Source organism: Eumetopias jubatus, unplaced genomic scaffold, assembly GCF_037043125.1.
Source record: "Eumetopias jubatus isolate StellerSeaLion01/CBP00866 unplaced genomic scaffold, mEumJub1_p1.0 scaffold_14, whole genome shotgun sequence".
NCBI classification, from domain to species: Eukaryota; Metazoa; Chordata; class Mammalia; order Carnivora; family Otariidae; genus Eumetopias; species Eumetopias jubatus.
Genome location: NW_028274820.1, coordinates 54,391,202 through 54,411,845, shown reverse-complemented (window position 1 = coordinate 54,411,845; position 20,644 = coordinate 54,391,202). Strand labels below are relative to the sequence as shown.

The 20,644-nt window shown below is 33.1% G+C and overlaps 1 protein-coding gene across 1 annotated transcript in view; it reads right to left on the bottom strand.

The window, feature by feature from the left end:
* ABCB5 (ATP binding cassette subfamily B member 5) overlaps positions 1 to 17,324 on the bottom strand; it is a 115,614-nt gene extending 98,290 nt beyond the window's left edge. The window contains exons 1-4 of the mRNA XM_028119335.1: positions 17,272 to 17,324; positions 14,344 to 14,398; positions 12,599 to 12,749; positions 7,541 to 7,595 (exon numbers count right to left, since the gene is read on the bottom strand). Of these exons, the coding sequence (XP_027975136.1) occupies positions 7,541 to 7,595; positions 12,599 to 12,749; positions 14,344 to 14,398; positions 17,272 to 17,324 (314 nt within the window). The remainder of the gene's footprint in view (positions 1 to 7,540; positions 7,596 to 12,598; positions 12,750 to 14,343; positions 14,399 to 17,271) is intronic.
* Between the last annotated feature and the right edge of the window lie 3,320 nt (positions 17,325 to 20,644).

Sequence of the window (20,644 nt, the reverse complement as noted above, 5' to 3'; positions counted from 1 at the left end):
TATAAAAAATGCAATCTATCATAATATTTGATTGAGAGAATTTGTGCTAGAACCTATAAAATAACTAAAAATAAACCTCCATGAGAAGTAAAGTACATTGAACATAAAAATCTAGGTTTCCATAGTCTAGAGTATGTCTTTCTTACATTACTAGTAAAAACTACTATTTTAAAACATTTGCTATTTATATCTTCTTTCAATAATTTTTAATACTTTCACTTGAAAAGTTACATTGAAGTAATTAAGATAGCTGTACATGGAACAGGTGGATGAAGAAATGATAGTAGTCAAAAGCACTGTAAAAAATATTTTATTTTATTTTTTATTTTTTAAAGATTTTATTTATTTATTTGACAGAAAGAGACACAGCAAGAGAGGGAACACAAGCAGGGGGAGTGGGAGAGGGAGAAGCAGGCTTCTTGCGGAGCAGGGAGCCCGATGTGGGGCTTGATTCCAGGACCCTGGGATCATGACCTGAGCCGAAGGCAGACGCTTAACAATTGAGCCACCCAAGCGCCCCTGTACAAAATATTTAAAAAAAAATATATTATTAAATACAAAATTCAACTTCAGGAATTTGTCCTAAGGAAACATGTAAAAAGATTAATCTAGCTGGATGGCCATGGTAGTTAACAACAATAAAGAAAAGCTGAAAACAATCTAACAGGAGACCAGATAAATGGAATCATTAAAGAAATGTACTGGGTACCCACTATGAGTGGGGTTTTAGAGATACAGTCATGAGCAAGATAATAAGGCCCTCCCTATTCATGAAGAGTTTACATTCTGGTGGGAGGAGACAGACAATATACATAGAAAAAGAATTTCATGTTGTTCTATGAGGGAAGTAAACAGGGTGATAAGTCACAGAATAACCAGTGAGTAAAGGTGGGTTGGGAGAGCTAGGGCAGACAGAGTGGTTAGGAAAAACCTTTTTGAGGAAGTAATATTAGAACTAGGTTCCAAAGGGTAAAATGGAGCCAACTCATAAAAAGAGCAAGAAAAGTGTATTCTAAGGAGAGAGAAAAATAATAAGGTCTGAGGCAGGAAAAAGCTTAGCATGTTCCAGGAACAAAAGAACTCCAAAGTGGTATGAAATGATTAGGTCAGAGAATTTAGCAAATATTGTAGGGCAGCCATGGTGCATTGCACAGGCTTTAAGAAAAAAGGTAGACCATTGGAAAATCTAAGCACTGCATGACCTTATCAGTTCAACTTTTAAAAAGATCACTCTGGCTCCTCTATGGAGAATGAATGGAAGCAGGCAGTTTAGTTAGGAGGCTATTGCAATGGCCAGTGTGAGAAGGCTAGGGACTTGGATGAAGATGGTGGTAGCTGATGTATAAAGAAATGGACAGATTCTAGTTATATTTTGGAAATACGGCAAACTGAAATTGCCAATGTACTGACTGTGAGGAATTCAGGAAGGGGAGAAATTAAGATTTTGTTTTGAGCAACTGGGTGAATGGTACGCCGTGTACAGCTGTGGGCAACTGGGAATGGAATAGATTTGTAGGAGATTGTTTTGATTTAGATACATTGAGACCAAGATGCCTATTGAACATCAAAGTGGGGATCAAGTAAGAAGCTGAAAATGAGAGTCTGAAATAGTTGGGGCAGGGTCTAGGCTAGAGATGTAAATTTGAAAGTCATCAGCTTACAGGTGGTAATTAAAACAAAGGACTGACTGAGACTACCCACAGAGAGAGAGAATTAAGTGTAGATAAAAAAGACAGAGGACCAAAGAATGAGCTCCGGCAGACATGGTAGAGTTTGGGATGAAGAGAAAGCGCCTGCAAAAGCAAGCTGAGGAGTGGCCAACACGGTAGGTAGAAAGCCAGGAAAGTGAAGTATCAAGGAAAACACAGAGGAACATACAATTGCTCCCCATTATTCCCAGATTCAGTGTTGGCAAATCTGCTTGCTCATTAAAGCTTATTTTTAACCCCCAAATCAATACTCAGATGTTTTCTTTGTTACTCATGGACATGTACAGAGTGTAAAAAATCTGAGTTGCCCAACAAAGATGTTCCCAGCTGAGGTTGAACAAGGCAACACTCTGCCTTCTTGTTTCAGCTCTCACATCATAAATAAGTGTCGTTTTTGTGGTCTATGTAGTGCCACCTTTTCCTGACTTTTGTGTTTTTGTCTAATTTTTGATGATTCCACTGTTTAAAATGACTCTTAGGCAGCATACTTAAGTGCTGTCTAGTATTCCTAAGTGTAAGAAAGCTGTGATGTATCCTATGGAGAAACTGTGTGTGTTAGATAGGTGTCATTTGGGCATAAGTTACAGTGCTATTGACTATGAGTTCAATGTTAATAAATCAACAATATATATTAAATAAGTTGTCTTTAAATGGAAATACACATAAAATGAGGATATGTGTTGAATGATGAAAATGTTGTGACCAGAGGCTCACAGGAACCTAACCCTGTATTTACCCTAGTAACAATGGTTTAATGTTTGCTAATTCAGTATTCATGACAACTTAAATAAAGCTATTACAAATAATAAGAGCTGACTGTTTCCTAATGTTTACAATATTCTAAGAGGAAAATGGGTTATAAAAGCAAATCAAAAGAAGAAATGCAAGATCTGAATACTGAACTACAAAATACTGTTGGGAGAAATTAAAGAAGATCTAAATAAATAGAGAGGTAATCCATGTTCATGGATTGGAAGACTCAATGTTGTTAAGATGAAAATATCCTCAAATTGATGTATAGATTCAATACAATCCCTATTAAAAATCCCAGTAGACTTTTTGGCAGAAATTGGCAAGATGATCCTAAAACATACATAGAAATGAACAGAACTCAGAAGAGTCAAGATAATTTTTACAAAGAACAAAGTTGGAGGACTTATAATTCTTATTTTATTTATTTATTTATTTTCTAAAACTGCACTAATCAAGACAGTATAATACTAGCATAAGAATAGATTTATCAATAAATGCAACAACACTGAGAGAACAGAAACTAATCCTTATATTTGGACAAATGATTTTTAGCAAAGGTGCCAAGGCAAAGGAGAAAGGAGAATAGATAATTTTTTCAAGGAATAGTTCCAGGACAAATGGATATAGCCATATGCAAAAAAGATAGAACCTTATCTTGTAACAGTCACAAAAATAAACTCAAAATGGACGATAGACCTAAGTGTAAAAGCTAAAATGTTCAAAGTCCCAGAAGAAAATGTAGGAGAAAATATTCATGATCTTGGTTTAGGCAAAGAATTCTTACATCCAAAGGCACAATCCGTAAAAGAAAAACTTGATAAACTGTACATCATCATCAAAACTGAAAACTATTGTGCTTCAAAAGAAACCTTTAATAAAATGAAAAGACTAGCTATAGACTAGAAGAAAGTATTTGCCAATCACACATATGACAAAGAACTTTTATCTAGAATTTATAAAATAGAATTCTCATAATTCTGTAATAAGACAAATGACACAATTAAAAAATAGGCAAAATATTTGAACATTTAACCAAAGAAAATATAATGAATGCCTAAAAAGTAATGAAAAAAATGCTCATTATTAGTCACTGGAGAAATGCAAGTTAAAGTCACAGTATGATACCACTCCACACCTACTACTATGATTATAATAAAAAAGACAGACAATAAACAAATGTTGACAAGGATATGGAGAAATTGGAACCCTTACACATTGGTGAAAAAGCAAAATGGTGTAGCCACTGTGGAAAACACTTTGGCAGTTTCTTAAAAAGACAAACATAACTTACCATATTGACCCAGCAATTCCACTCCTAGGTATCTACCCAAGAGAAATAAAAACGTATGTATACACAAAGACTTCTACATTGACATTCATAGAAGCATTATTTTTAAATAGCCAAAAACCAGAAACAATCCAAATATCCAACAACTAGTGAACAGATAAACACTACAGGTGTACCCCTGCAATGGATTACTACTAAGCAATAAAAAGGAATGAACTACTGACACGTTACAACATGGATGAAACTCAAAAACATTATGCTAATAAATAAAAGAAGCCAGATACCATACATATTATATGTTTCCATACACATGCAAAGTCCAGGCCATGGAAATTTTTAGAGATAGAAAACAGATAAGTGGTTGCCTCAGGGCTGGGTGTGGGAATGGGAATTGACTACAAAGGAGGGATCTCTGTAGAGTAATGGAAGTGGGCTAAAAAAGGATTGTGGTGATGGTTGCACAACTCTGTCAGTTTACTAAAAATCACTGAATTGTACAGTTAAAACTGTTGAGTTTTATGATAAGTAAATTATGCCTCAATAAAGCTGTTAAAATCATATGAACAGTATAATTCCAATTATATTAAAATTATAAATGCATACTCATACATTTAAAAAAGTATTATAAACCAAAACTAATGTTTATTATCTATTAGTGGCAGGATATTATAAGTGATTTAATTTTCTTTGTGCATTTTTATCTTTTTCCACTATGTACAATGAAAATATTAAGCATATAATCAGAAAAAGTAAATTTTTTACAGAAAAAATAATTTTTACAGAAGCCTTGATACACTTTTTAAAAGACTCTTCCTTAAAAAGAAAGAAAACAACACATTCAATTTATTTCAAATGGAAGATACTATACTTATTAACTCCTCATTTATCCAGTAATCAGACTTCCAAACTACCTGGGATCCAGGAGAAGAAACTCCAGTAGTCCCAGAGCCAAGGTATTTTATTTTGTTTGCATCAGGAAATGAAACTACCTTCATAGTCTAAGTCTTCTGATTCAAAACTGCATGAAAATTAAGGTTGATTTTATGGCTTCATTTATTGAGCATTTATTTTGTGTTAAATATTATGTCAGGCCCTTGACATATCTGAGTATCACTGAATCTTCAGTAAGTATTAACATCTCATTTTACAGATGAAGAAACCAAAGCTTACAGAAGTTACTTAACAGCTTGTATAGTTAAAAAGTGGCAGAGCCCAAGATCTGAATCCTGAATGCATGATCTGAATCCTGAACTTAAAATCTGAATAACTTTAGCAATATTTCTGAGGAAAAAGGGTTCTCAAATAGATTTGGGAAACCCTGTATAAACCCTAGCATCATTCCTCCTTGGAAACTGATAATATACATGAACATATCAAAAAATCAAAAAGTAAAGAAACTTTAATTTTGTTCAACTCAACTGTCTCAGACCAATTAACTATGAACATCCACCTCCTTTTACCATGTATCACCTATTAACAGTCCCATTGTACACAATCTGGGAATTATTCTAGGCCACTACTTGATGCCACTAATTGCTATCAGCCAATATCCGGTTTTATCTTCTTCCTAAATAAGAGAACCTCCATTTTATTTGAAGTGGCAATACGCCCAGCTAAAATGGATGTGGTCATAGGACTAGTACAAAAACAGAGGGTGCCCAGTCCCTAATGGCTTTTGAGCCATATTTCATACTTAGACTACTTACTTTCAGATATTTATATGTGAGAGAAATAATTTCTATCATGGTTAAAGAACTATTATAAAGGATTTTACATTAAATGCAATTGAGCTAAATCTAACGCAACCGTGGATATAGTTCACCCCTTCATTTTCAAGTAGATTATGAAAGATATATCAGAAGCAGCAAAAGGGAGGGTACAAGTTGCTCAGAAGTTCATATGGAATTAATCAATTAACTCTTGAGGGAAGAGGAGGCATCATATTTACCAGCAATAATCTTGGGACTATTTGGTCATTATGATTTGGATTCAATAAGAAAATATTCAATTATTTTCAGAATATTTGGTAAATAAAACAAGGATACAGGTTGAACATTAAAATATTAAACTTACATAAAGCTATGAGTCATTGTCTTTGGAAAATAACATAGGTGGAGTAAAACTCTTTGATTCCTGATGATTATAGCTGAAAGAGGTATTACCTTATCCTCATCAAAAAAGAGGATATAAAGCAATGATTCCCAGAAATGTGTTCATCAAAACATTAGTTTCATAGGATGTTACCAGGTGTGTGGGGAAAAAATTGGGTCTTATAGTCAAATAGGTTTTAATAACTTGGAGTAAATGGAATTTTACTATACTTACCTGTCCTGTATGTACCCAAGAGGAGGAAAACCAGTTTGACCATGGAACCTTTTTGTTTTCATGTATCCCAAATATTCCAAAACAGAACACCAGTTTGAGAAACAATAGCATAACAAATACTACAGTAAAAATGTTAAGAATTTTTTGGTAAATTTTGTAACCTTCTAATAATTGTACACAGACATATCTTTTCATTTTATTCTCTTTTTTAATCTGTTCTTTAAATGGATGATCCTATTTTTAAAAGTTCCAAATTTCTTTGTAAGAAACTCAAACTTCATGATTATACACCAGAACCCCGGTATGACATTGTAGGAACAGAATTCAGTAGAAGGCAATACACTGGATTTCAATCAGGAATTTTCAAAAGAACCAATATAAAGAAATTTTCTGTAAAATTTGCTAAAAACCAGAACTGTCTCTCAAAGAAAGTTGAGGCTGCAGCAAAGTACAACTGGAGAGGGTGCCATTTATACTGCATAGAACAGTACTGTACAATAAAATTTTCTGTGATGAAGCAAATGTTCCATATCTGTGATATACAAGGTGGCACCAGTCAAATGTGGCTACTGAACACTTGAAATATGACTGAGAATGAGGAACTAAATACTTAGGTTTTATTCAGTTTTAATTAATTCAAATTTAAATAACCATATGTAGTTGTGGCTAACATACTGGACAGTGCAGGTCAAGAATTATAGCCCAGAGAGGAATGTGATCAGTGTCCCTTGGGTTGTGCAACATGCAGGCTGCACTTTTGGGAGAAAAATGAGGGATGACTTAGGTCTGTAGCAAAAACTCTCATAATTTTAGTGAGATGCTATGAAAGTCCAGTGAATATAATCAGTAAAGCAGCATCTAACAAACTTAACACATGACAAAGGAAGCGATACTGTTTCATACATAAACTACAAAAACTGAATGTTTTTATAAATTATTTACTTCAGATTTTACAATTTTTAGTTTGAATACATTACCATAATAATCTGAAAATTAGTCTTCAAAATTAGTTAATAAAACTTTACGTTTTAATTTTTAAAATTATTATTTTTACTATTTGCTACACATGACTTTTTGGTTTTTAAAGTTTATAGAAGTAGCATTTTTCTGTAAGGTTTGTAAGGAAAATAATTTGAAAATAAGGAAAAACAAATCCTTTAGCCTTTAGGATATGTACCTTCAGTTCTAGAAGGCAAAATTGGCCTAAAAATGCAAATCCCAAAATGAATTTTTTATTGATGAAAATTCTGTCAAATACAACTTAAAGCATATGAACCTACATTACCTTTCAAATCAAAGAAAAAATTATGTATAGTTATATTTCATATATCTAATGAAAGAAAAGGTCTCACTTGCTTTAATCACTTATATGTGATGTTAATGATCAAACCTCAGTTTTCTCCTTGTAAGTATTGGATAACGCAGTATACAATAAACATGATATTAACATTTTATTTGTACTTACTTAATCATATCTTCCTTCAGTTTCTCTTGAGACTGAGTACAATTCTGGTAATTTGCTGTAAAACAGTGTTTTAAATTATGAAAACAATTAATTTATAATTGACCACACTGTTTCATACATAGCCCTCCAAACCAAATATAATGCATTCTCAGAAAATGGACTTAATATCTTAGATTTATAATAATCTTAACTTTCTATTCTTTAAACTAAAATTTGAAATCATTATCTCTGGTCTCAAAAAGAACTCTTGCAATGTGAAAAATTATAAGGAAATATTAACCATGTAGCTCATACCTGAAAAAAATTCATTAGGACAGCTCTGATTTCAGATAATAGTTGTGTAAGTAATAGTATTAGAACTCACCTTTCCTGCTGAGATTATGCATTTAGAATTCAGTTTGAGGTACCCCAGGGAATAATTTAGAAAGTCCAAGAAAAGCAAGAACACATGTGAGAGTTATAGAAGTAACAGTCATAGCAAAAATTTAAGTGAAGCTCATTGAAATATGTTGGGTATAACAGCAACATAATAAAACAGTATTTAAAATAATCTTTGGTTTATAAGTTTTATATGTAAACTTTTCTATATATCTTCTAGTAAAAAATATACCACACATTATTATATCAAGGTTGTGATTTCACAAACAGCACAAAACAATGGTCAATATCCACTATCATAATTTTCTTTCTTAAACCTCTATAATTAGCTTTTTTTCCTAGATTTTTTATATATTTATTTTAGATAGAGAACATGAGAATGAGCAGAGTGAGAGAGAGACTCTCAAGCAGACTCCATGCTCAGTGTAGAGCCTGATACGGGGCTTGATCTCACAACCCTGAGATCATGACCTGAGCCAAAATCGAGAGTTGGGTGCTTAACTGACTGAGCTACCCAGGTACTCAAAACCTCTATAATAAACATTTGAAATGAATTCCAGACACCTTGTCTATTCTTTTAGATAACCACAACATCACATATGATAACGTCTATGATCTTTATTTATATGCAAACAATAATTTTTCCCTATTCCATTTATGGAATTATGATAGGAAAAAAATTTTAAAGCAGTTTATTCCATACATTAGAATTAAGACAGAAGTACTAAACTCTAGTGGAAAGTTTTAAAGAGATTAACTAAGTTAATGAAGAGAATAAATATTGTTTCTAAAAATGAGACCTAAAAATCACATAAAAATGGCATATTCTCATTTTGGAGATTATATTAACAGAGGTAGTATGCACAAAAGTTCAGTGCTGGCACAAAAATGGGCCCCCGATCAGTGAGCTATTATTCATATTTTCATTTATAGGAGCAAATAATCCTCCTCTACATTCCTCCAGAAAATCAATGCTAAGTTGAAGGTATATTATTTAATGTCCTCACTTCTCTTTAATAATATGTCATGATATACCAATAATATCAATGTATTTATCTAAACCTTTAACAAACCTCTTTACATATTCATCACATTTGACAGACTACATAATGAAATTCAAAAAACCTGGAGAAGCCTTAAACAAAATCAAAAATTAAAATTCAAAGCAATATCATTTGCTATGTACTGCCCATCCTATCTAAAGCTGGTAAGAGAATCAATTATAGAGTAGCTCTAACAAAAGGAATATTCCCAAGCCTATTGATTTAGGTTGCTAGGGTTTTTTTCCCCCTCCTTCTTTCACTCATTAATTTGGAGAGAGGGACACAGTTGGCAGTCAATAAATATTTACTCAGTGAATTCGTGGTTCCATTTGTTTAATAAACAGAATAGCATCCTTAATTTACTTTCTATCATTAAAATATTAAAAATTAATAACTGTAGACAGGAGATCATCACATGAAAGGATCTAGAGGTGGACGTGATGGTTTTATTCTGCTCAAACAAGACTAGGACACTTGAAAGATTAGCTTTCAGGTGGAAAACAAGAGGATATAAATTAGTATTTAAAGTTAAATAGGACACAGAGTGGGTACAGTATAAAAAGCTAGGCTTATGTCTAAAAGACAGTCCAGGTTTTTTAAAAAAAATTTTATTAAATTCAATTTAACATATAGTGTATTATTATTTTCAGGGGTAGAATTTAGAGATTCATCAGTTGCATATAACACCCAGTGCTCATTACATCAAGGGCCCTCCCTTAATGCCCATCACATAGTTACCCCCCCATCTCCCCTCCAGCAACCCTCAGTTTCTTTCCTATAGTTAAGAGTCTCTATGGGTTGTCTCCCTTTCTGTTTTTGTCTTATTTTATTTTTCCTGCCCTTCCCCTATGTTCATCTGTTTTGTTTCTTAAATTCCACATGAGTGAAATCAGATGTTATTTGTCTTTCTCTGACTGACTTATTTCACTTGGCATAATACCCTCTAGTTCCACCTATGTCATTGCAAATGGCGAGACTTCATTCTTTTTGATGGCTCAGTAATATTCCAGTGTGAGTGTGTGTGTGTGTGTGTGTGTGTGTGTGTGTGTATAATTACTGCTATAAACACTGGGGTGCATGTACTCCTTCAAATCAGCACTTTTGTATCCTTTAGATAAATACCTAGTAGTGCAATTGCTGGGCCGTAGGGTAGCTCTATTTTTAACTTTTTGAGGAACCTCCATACTGCCCCAGATTGCATTCCCACCAACAGTGTAAGAGGGCTCCAATTTCCTCCCCATTCTCACCAACATCTGTTGTTTCCTGAGTTGTTCATTTTAGCCATTCTGACCGGTGTGAGGTGGTATCTCATTATGGTTTTGACTTGTATTTCCCTGATGCTGAGTGATGTTGAGCATTTTTTCATGTGTCTGTTGGCCATTTGCATGTCTTTGGAGAAATGTCTATTCATGTCTTCTGCCCATTTCTTGACTGGATTTTTTGTTTTTTTGGGGGGTTGAGTTTGATAAGTTCTTTATAGATTTTAGATAATAGCCCTTTATCTGATATGTATGTCACTTTTGAGTATACTCTCCCATTCCGTAGGTTGCCTTTTAGTTTTGTTGATTGTTTCCTTTGCTGTGCAAGAGCTTTTCATCCTAATGAAGTCCCAATAGTTCATTTTTGCTTTTGTTTTCCTTGCTTCTGGAGACATGTCTAGCAAGATGTTGCTGTGGCTGAGGTCAAAGTGGTTGCTGCCTGTATTCTCCTCTAGGATTTTGATGGATTCCTGTCTCACATTTAGGTCTTTCATCCATTTTATTTTCATGTATGGTTAAGAAAGTGGTCCAGTTTCATTCTTCGGCATGTGGCTGTCCAATTTTCCCAACACCATTTGTTGAAGAGACTGTTTTTTTTTTTTCCATTGGACATTCTTTCCTGCTTTGTTGAAGATTAGTTGACCATAGAGTTGAGGGTCCATTTCTGGGTTCTCTATTCTGTAACACTGATCTATGCATCTGTTTTTGTGCCAGTGCCATACTGTCTTGATGATAACAGCTTTGTAATAGAGCTTGAAGTCTGCAATTGTGATGCCTCCAGGTTTGGTTTTCTTTTATAACATTCCTCTGGCTATTTGGGGTCTTTTCTGGTTCCATACAAATTTTAGGATTGTTTGTTCCAGGTCTGTGAAAAATGCTGGTGGTATTTTGATAGGGATTGCACTGAATGTGTAAATTACTTCGGGTAGCATAGATGTTTGAATAATATTTGTTCTTCCAATCCATGAGCATGGAATATTTTTCCATTTCTTTGTGTCTTCCTCAATTTCTTTCATAAATGTTCTATAGCTTTTAGAGTACAGATCTTTTACCTCTTTGGTTAGGTTTATTCCTAGGTATCTTATGGTTTTCGGTGCAATTGTAAACAGGATCAATTTCTTGATTTCTCTTTCTGCTGCTTCATTGTTAGTGTATAGAAATGCAACAGACTGCTGTGCATTGATTTTATATCCTGTGACTTTGCTGAATTCCTTTATCAGTTCTGGGAATTTTTTGGTGGAGTCTTTCAGGTTTTCTACATAGAGTATCATGTCATCTGTGAAGAATGAAAGTTTGACTTCTTTGCCGATTTGGATGATTTTTATTTTTTTTTTTTGTCTGACTGCTGAGGCTAGGACTTCCAGTACTATGTTGAACAACAGTGGTAAGAGTGGACCATCCCAAGACAGTCCAGGTTTTAATAACACATTTATCTCAGATACAATAGCTATAAGGATGCTTTCTACTGTGTAATTTGGAGAAAAACATATAAAATCAGGGAATTACTAATATTTATAATATCCATTGGATAAAAAAGACTATGGATACTCAGTATGTCAGTGCATAGAATTGCTGGATTTACATCTAAAGAATGTTATCTTTAAGGACATGACCCTGAAATAGGATATTACAAAGGTAATGATATATGAAGGACATCTATAATTATGGGAAAACAGAATTCCTTTTTTTCCCCACACCCATTAGATTTCCCTCCTAATCTTTTTTCAGGATTTTTACCATAATTTTCTGCATGTTCATTTTGGCTTCCCCGCTGCATTATGTTCTACAATGCCATGCATGTCCATACACGATTAATGAAACTCTAAGCAGCTGAGATTTTGTCATTCTTGGCTTCTCCTTTTTAAAGGGTGAACTATAGATTAGGGCCCTGGAATGGCCCGAGCCTTTGGTTAAATCATGATATAATCACCACTTCTGATGAAAATTATTTAATTTCCTAGAGAGAGAAGTTGAGGTACACTCAGTCTCAGATGATTTTTATATACCATGAGCAGTTCACTCCTGAGTCTCTAGCCTGCTGGTCCACCCTGCAGATTTTGGACATGTCAGCTTTCATAATGGCATGAACCAATTCCTTAAGATAAATTTCTTTCTCTCTGTCTCTATCTCTATATTTACACACACACACACACACACACACACACACACACACACACACACTCACATCTTATTGATTCTGTTTCTTTGACAAATGCTAATACACATTTTGGTTCTTTAGTCCCTGGATATATAGAAGAATAAATTACTTATATACATATTATGTAGATACTGTGTGATAATACAAAAATCTGTATTATGAGGTGTTTTATTTAATGCTTTTGCATCCCCAGAAATAGAAAAGTAAATACTGAACTCACTTGTATTGGTTTTACCTAGACATCCACCAATAAGGTCATCACTCATTTCTCCTAAAATCAGTGACATTAGAGGAAGACAGGCTCCATTTACTAGTGACGCCAGTAATCCCAAGATCATGAGTGTGATGTCCAGTCCATCAGCAAAGCGGAACTGAGGAAAAAAAACATGGTGGCATTATAGCTATAAAAAACAAAACCAAAATGAACCTACAGTTTTTGCCATTAAGTAAATGTTATTTTATAAATTAAGAAACTAAATAAATGTATAAAATCATGGAAAAGTATTTGTAAATAAAGTAAAAAAAATCCCCGATCTTAAAGATTTACAATGTATTTTGAAGAAGTGTTGAAAAATATAAAGCAGCAAAATCAGTACAAATTATACATCTGTGACAACATCTGTGACACAGGTCAGATCAGATGTGGGTATGAATCAGAAACTTCCTTCCATTTGGTTGATTCTGGAATAAATTAATATATTTTAAAACATTGCATTGACAGTATCTTGACTTATGGACAGCTGAACTTCAAACTCTCAATTCCTTAGCCTTATCAGCATCATAGCAATGATACAACTAAGTGAAGTGAATACTAACCATGTGGTAAAAATTAGTTCATCAATGTAATAAATTATATTTTTCATATTATTTTAAATTCCTTGGATGTTTTCTACCCAGGACAAATTCTATTCTTTAAATAGGGGTCTATAATAATTTGTAAGGCTGTTTAGAATAAGAAAGAAATAACTGAAAGCCAAATACTGATTGCTTTATATTCTATTCTATAGCAGATCCCAACAATGCTATTCCAAAACAAAAACATGAACAAAACTTGAAAATGTGGATTATTTATCTTACTGAGAAGTCAAGACAAAATATATAATGGTACTGAAATGAAATTAGATTTGTATAACAGCAAGAGGAACTTAGTACATATTTTATGAGTGGAGACTGAAAAAATTTAATGTTTTTTCATTTATTCATGTGATTGCTCATAAATATTTATGAAGTAACTACCAGAGTGTTGTACTTGGTACTACAGATGATAAGAGGGTATCTGATTCTCCACCTTCCCCCAGAATAGTATGTTATCTCCTTGATAAAGTTTGTCATGTTCTGCTATGTCCCATGTTTTTTAGAAATTGACTTCTGAAAAAGCAGTTACTGTTTCATGTGAATTTCTAATGACACTGACAGCCAGGCTGACATAGAGATTAGAGTAGGTAGAGGAGTTGTTTTGGAAACACATTCCTGAAAATGTTCCTTGAACATAATCCTAAAGAAATGTGCTCATACACTTTTTTATGTATAGATTTTACAAAACATTTAAATAATTATTTTTATTTCAAAAGAATTTATACACTTTAAAAATAACAAAGCAACTTATATCAATGTACCTCATTAGAAAATACTGAAATATAAGCATAAAATAGTAAAAGTCACTCACAATTTTCCACCACTTAGAAATAGCCTCTGATAACATTTATGCATCACATTCACATATACACTTTTTTTTGTTTTTTGCAAAATTGGGATCATTGTATAAATACTGTGTTTCTTTTCTTATCTCTATTACGGGAATGTTGGGTTGATTATATTTTTTCTTATTGGAGATAATATTTTGATTAATTACTTTTTAAATTTCCCTTTACCCCCCAGTAGATGTAAACTATCAATCATTTTATGCACTACTGACAATTCCCTAAAATTTTCAGATTCACATACTTTCTAACTGATTTCACTTACTATCTCAATAGGTCCAACAATTTGTTTTCCTACTTTGGGTAGTTCTTGTGGTTTTCTGGAAAATAAATGTTGAAGATGGAAAGGTTACAATGTGAATATAATCTGCAAAATTTTCCAGTTAAAATTGTTCTGAAATATCAAATTGCACTCTTGATAGCAAATCTGCATCAACACTGAAATTTTTAAAAACACACTTACTGATACACAGTACAAAGATTTTTATTATAATCAATGGGAAAGTTGAAACTGGCTGTCTCTACATTAATTAGGCTAACAAATGAAGGCATGCCTCTGAAGTAGAATTTTTTAAATTGTGGTAAAACACATATAACATAGAATTCACCATCTTAACTAATTTTAAGTGTATAATTCATTAGTATTAAGTACATTCATATTGTGCTACCATCACCACCATCCATCCACAGAACTTTTCATCTTGAAAAACTGGCTCTGTACCCATTAAACAGTAATCCTCCTTCTTCTCTCTTGCCTTCAGCTTCAGGCAACTATCATTCTATTTTTCTATCCCTGTGAATCTGCCTACCTTAGTTGCCTCATGTAAGTGGAACCATATAGTATTTTGTTCTTTTCTGTTGGGTATATTTCCCTTAGCATAGGATCTTCAATGTTCAGCTCTGCTGCAGGGCATGTCAGACGTTTTCTCCTTTTTAAGACTGATTACTATTCCACTGTATGTATATACCACGTTTTGTTCATCCATCCATCTATTCATCAGTCAATGAACACATCAGAGTGTTTCCACTTTTTGGCTACTGTGAATAATGCTGCTATTAATATGGGTATACAAATATCTTTTCAAGTCCCTGCTTTCAATTACTTTGGGTATATAACCAAGAGTGGAATTGTCAGATCACATGTGAATTTCGATTGACACTGACAGCCTTGATAAATTCATTTTTAATTTTTTGAGGAACCATCATACTGTTTTCCATAGTAGCTGCACCATTTCACATTCCTATCAACCATACACATGGTTTCTCTACATCCTCACGATCACTTGCTATTTTCTATTTTATTTTAATAGCATCCACCTTAATGGGTATAAGGTGGTGGATTAGAATTTTTAAGCTTTTGTAACAAATTGCTCAAGAGCAACTGTAAGCTTTAAATGAAAGAAGTCCTAGGAAGTATACATTAAGTATACTGTGAATTTTGTCCCCCACTGAAAATTTCATTTCTTAGCTAGAATTTCAATAAAGTCCAGATGAAAACTGTAAATTGTATTCATTGATTTCAGGGAAATCTGTCAATTAAATACACACACACATACACACACACAAAAGATTCTTTTTTGTTTGTATTTGGTTATCCTTATATCTATGGGTGTACATTTTTTAAAAAAAATTTATTTAAATTAATTTAGTTAACATATAGTGTATTATTAGTTTCAAGGGTAGAATTCAGTGATTCATCAGTTGCATATAACACCCAGTGCTCATTACATCAAGGGGCCTCCCTTAATGCCCATCACATTAGTTACCCCACCCCTCCACCTCCCCTCCAGCAACCCTCAGTTTCTTTCCTATAGTTAAGAGTCTCTATGGGTTGTCTCCCTTTCTGTTTTTGTCTTATTTTATTTTTCCTGCCCTTCCCCCTATGTTCATCTGTTTTGTTTCTTAAATTCCACATGAGTGAAATCAGATGTTATTTGTCTTTCTCTGACTGACTTATTTCACTTGGCAGAATACCCTCTAGTTCCATCTACATCATTGCAAATGGCAAGATTTCATTCTTTTGATGGCTGAGTAATATTCCAGTACACACACACACACACACACACACACACACACGATTGGAGGTCATCAGATTAAGTTTTCTAAAAAAGACATCACAGAAAGATGAACTTCTGACTCTTCTCTCCAGCTTTATAACATATTGTTCTGTCAGGTTTGATAAATAACAAGTCACTTAATTTTATTCCCTCTAAGGTTAATAATTTACTTAAGTACTGGGCCAATCTGCTCTGAGATGTTCCATAGATGACAAGTGCTTTAAGATTGTATAGCCCTTACATTATCCCAAATACTGATTTTAAAGTTTTTTATTTTATTTTTTAAGTAATCTCTACACCTGTTGTTGCACTTGAACTCATGACCCCTGAGATCAAGAGTCACATGCTCCTCTGACTGAGCCAGCCATGTGTCCCCCAAAAGCTGATTTTAAACAGTAAGACTCAGTATGCTCTCTTTTGATAAATTTTGTTTCAGGGAAACATTTCTGTCATTGACCTTCATGAAAAGCCTTTGAAGGAGGGTTCACATAGTCTTTTGAAGTCTCTCTTCTATCAGAGTTGAGAGTAGAGAAGAGTACATGGGCAGATACAGTGGGAACTCCCTTTCTGGCTATTTGCAGCCCTGCATTAATGAAACAGGCGATCCAAAGGGCTCTTTTGAATTTTACAGCTTATATATCAACATGTAACACAATTATTACGGTAAAAGCGAAACTAAAATAGACTTTAAGCCATTTCAATTTTAAATCTATAAATTAATGGATTATAGGTATAGGAAATTTTTTAACACAAACATATACATATACATCCATTTAGTGAGAAAATAATCAGAATCCAGTATTTTCTTTCATTAACTGTACCACATGGATTAAGTTTCCATAGAGAATTGAATTGAAAATATTCAGGTATTTCTCCTCTTATATTGGTAAGGTACAAGAAATTCAGAAGAGAGATCTGAAGAACTAAAAGTACTAAATCAATAAATCCTGGTTATTACACTTTCTAAAGTTACTATTAAGCCAGTTGTAACAGTGGTTAAGAGGAGGTCCATAAAAATGAAAATAGTACTGTTATTTTTGGAAAAAAATTATAAACATTTTTGTTACAGCTTTGAAAAGGATAAGGTATATTTGAAGTTGCAAAACATTTTTTTGTAGAATTTAGGCAAAGCTTACCCATTTCTCTGATAATTTTCTTGCATCTCTTCATCTCTTTCAGAATTTGCCATCATATTTACAATTCAATTCTTCTGAAATATTAAGAAAGATATCATGACTGTGTAAAATGTCATCATTTAGTTGATAGAAAGCATTCTTTACATCCCTAAGAGCTTCTGAAAAAGTATGCCACTGAGTTTCATCTTGTCTTCATACTCTGCACCCCAAATGAAGTTTCTGGTTAGGAAGCTCATTTTTTTTCAGATGTTATCATTGAATTTATAATTTTGTTGCTTCATTCTGGGCTTAGTTTTGGAGCTAATAAAAATTCTAGAAATGAAATAAAAGGAAAGCCAGATTCTATGGACAATACATGTTTTTTCAGGACACCAGATTTTATTCCTATTCTGCCACTGATTTGATTGTAACTGATGAAACTTTTAAACTTCTCATGCTTAGTTTTCTCTATAAAAAGTTGATGCAATAGTTTCTGCTAGTCAGCAGTTTGAGCGAGTAGGGCTTTCTAATTTACCAAGTATAAGCAAGTTAGAGCTTCTATCATGTATAAATAGCTGTCAAAAAATTAGAATATTTTGAAAACCCATTGATCATTAAAATTATATTAAGAATAATTTAGTCTTCCTTTGGATGACACTTCAGAATTCTAGCCTGTCTTAAGATTGCAAGTATGTACATAAATTTTCATTTCATTGCAAATGTAAAGATATTTTGACTTAATCTCATTTGTTAGGCAATATAACATATTACTGATATTGAGATGATTATAAGTATATGGATTTAAACTCTAGTGTGTAATTACTGATTAATGAAATACTACCCAAGTATCCAAAAAAAAAAAAAAACCCAAACAGTACACTTTTAAATAGTAAGCTTCTCCATGAAGGAATGAATCTCAATGGGTCAGTTTTTAGTGGCTGAGAAATAAAGCATGATATGAATACATTGGCATATTATTTATTTTTCAGAAATCAGTGGTCATAACTTTATATATATAAGAAATCTTTACAATTGCTATACTGACTTTACATTATCTCCAGTTATTTGGCATATGTGTAAGGAAAGTAATAAAATAGACTCTACTGATCATTTGCATTTTATAGAAATTAACAACTATGGAATAAAACTCACAAATTCATAAAAAGAAATCAAAACAATTATGGCTTACCTCAGTCAGTGCATGGTATGTTCATCTACACCAAAATCATGTGTGGTTTCTCTCCTCAACAAATAACTAACTGTACTTTCACGCTGTGCTTTACCAAGCTTATTTTCTGACCATGCTGTAATATCAGATTACAACAATGGTGAATTTCCAGGTAAAGCACACTATGTTCTTCATGCCGTACTGCACATGGGAAACAAAAGTTAGCTTTAAAAAAATTCACTGATCCAAAGAAACTTTTTAAAGACCTGGTTGTGTCTCTGATTTTCTTTTGGGCTTTTCTTATATCTATATCATGTTCACTGACACATTCTGTCTTATATTACAATTCTTAGTTACCCTATTTAATTGTATTTCTTTATCTATTCCTTCATAAATTCACTGAAAAAGGTACTGAGCTTGTATTAGGTATCAGCCGTTAGTTTACAAAAATAGAAAGACATGGTCCCTTCTCCTGAGAAACTCACACAAATCCTTCCCCCCTACCCTTTTCCTCTATGCTATAGCCTTGCTATTCAGTGTGGTCCCAAGACCAGCAGCATCAGCAACACCTGGGTCTTTACTAGACATGCAGAATTATTTTTTTTAATTGTAGCAGAATATACATAAAATAAAATTTCACATTTTAACTATGTTTAAATTACCATTTAGTGGCATTAAGTACATACATAATGTTGTGCAAGCATCATCAATACAAAACTTTTTCATCATGCCAATTGAAACTCTGTACCCATTAAACAATAACTTCCCATTCCTTCCTCTCCCCAGTCCCTGATGAATACCATTCTACTTTCCGTCTCTATGAAGTTGTCTATTCTAGATATTTCAGAGAAGTAGAATGGTAATATTTGTCCTTTGTGTCAGGCATATTTCACTCACCATGTTTTCAAGATCCATCCATGATATGGCATGTATCAAATTTCATTCCTTTTTAAGGCTAATAGTATTTCATCAATTATATATACCACATTTTGTTTATCCATTCATCTGTTGATGGACATTTGGACTGTTTCCACCTAATGGTGACTGTGAATAGTGCTACTCTTAACATTGGTATATAAGTATCAGAGTCCTTCTCTAATTCTTTTGGAATTGAAGTGGAAATTGTGAATCATATAGCAATTCTATGTTTACCTTTTCAAGGAACTGCCATATTGTTTGTCACAGTGGCTATACCATTTTACATGCCCACCAGCAATGCACAAGAGTTCCAATTTCTCCATATCCTCACCAATACTTTTATTTTCTGGTTTATTGATAACAGTAATCCTGATAGGTGTGAAGTGGCATCTCACATGGTTTTGATTTGTATTTCCCTAATGACTACTGATATTGAGCAACTTCTGTCATTGGCCATTTTTATTTCTTCTGTGCAGAAATGTCTAAGTCAGCTGCCCATTAAAATTTTTTTTTCTTTTGTAATTAAACTGTAGTTCTTTATGTATTCTGGATATTAAACCACTATCAGATATAGGATGTTAAAATACTCTTTCTCATCCTGTGGGTTGTCTTTTTAGCCTTGTGATTGTATCCTTTGATGCACAAAGTTTTTTATTTTGATTAAATCAAATTTATCTATTTTTTCTTTTGTTGCCTGAGCTTTTGATGTCATAGTCAAGAAATTATTGTCAAATCCAATGTCATAAAGCTTTCCCCATTTTCTTCTAAAAGTTTGATAGTTTTAGCACTTACATTTCCATTTTCCATATGGTGTAAAATGAAGGGTCTAACTTCATTCTTTCATATGTAGATATCCAGTTTTGCCAGGACCAGTTTCATTTTGTTGAAAACACTATCTTTTTGTTCATTTTGTCAGTTTCACTTGTTGAAAATGCTATCTTTTCCATATTGAATGATCTTGACATCCTTGTTGAATATCATTTTATCATATATGTGAGGGTCTATTTCTGGGCTCTATATTCTATTCCATTGGCCTGTATGTCTTCACGCTAGTACTACATTGGTTTGATTACTACAGCTTGGTAATATGTTTTGAAATCAGGAAGTGTGAGTCTTCCAAATTTGTTCTTCTTTTTCAAGATTGTTTCTGCTGTTTTCAAGATTGTCTTTGCTATTTGCTATTTTGCTATTGTTTTGCTATTTGCTATCTTTTTCAAGATTGTTTTGTTATTTGCTATTAAAACTACATAGGAATTTTAGGATGGGTTTTCCTATTTATGCAAAAAACATTACTGGGATTTTGATAAG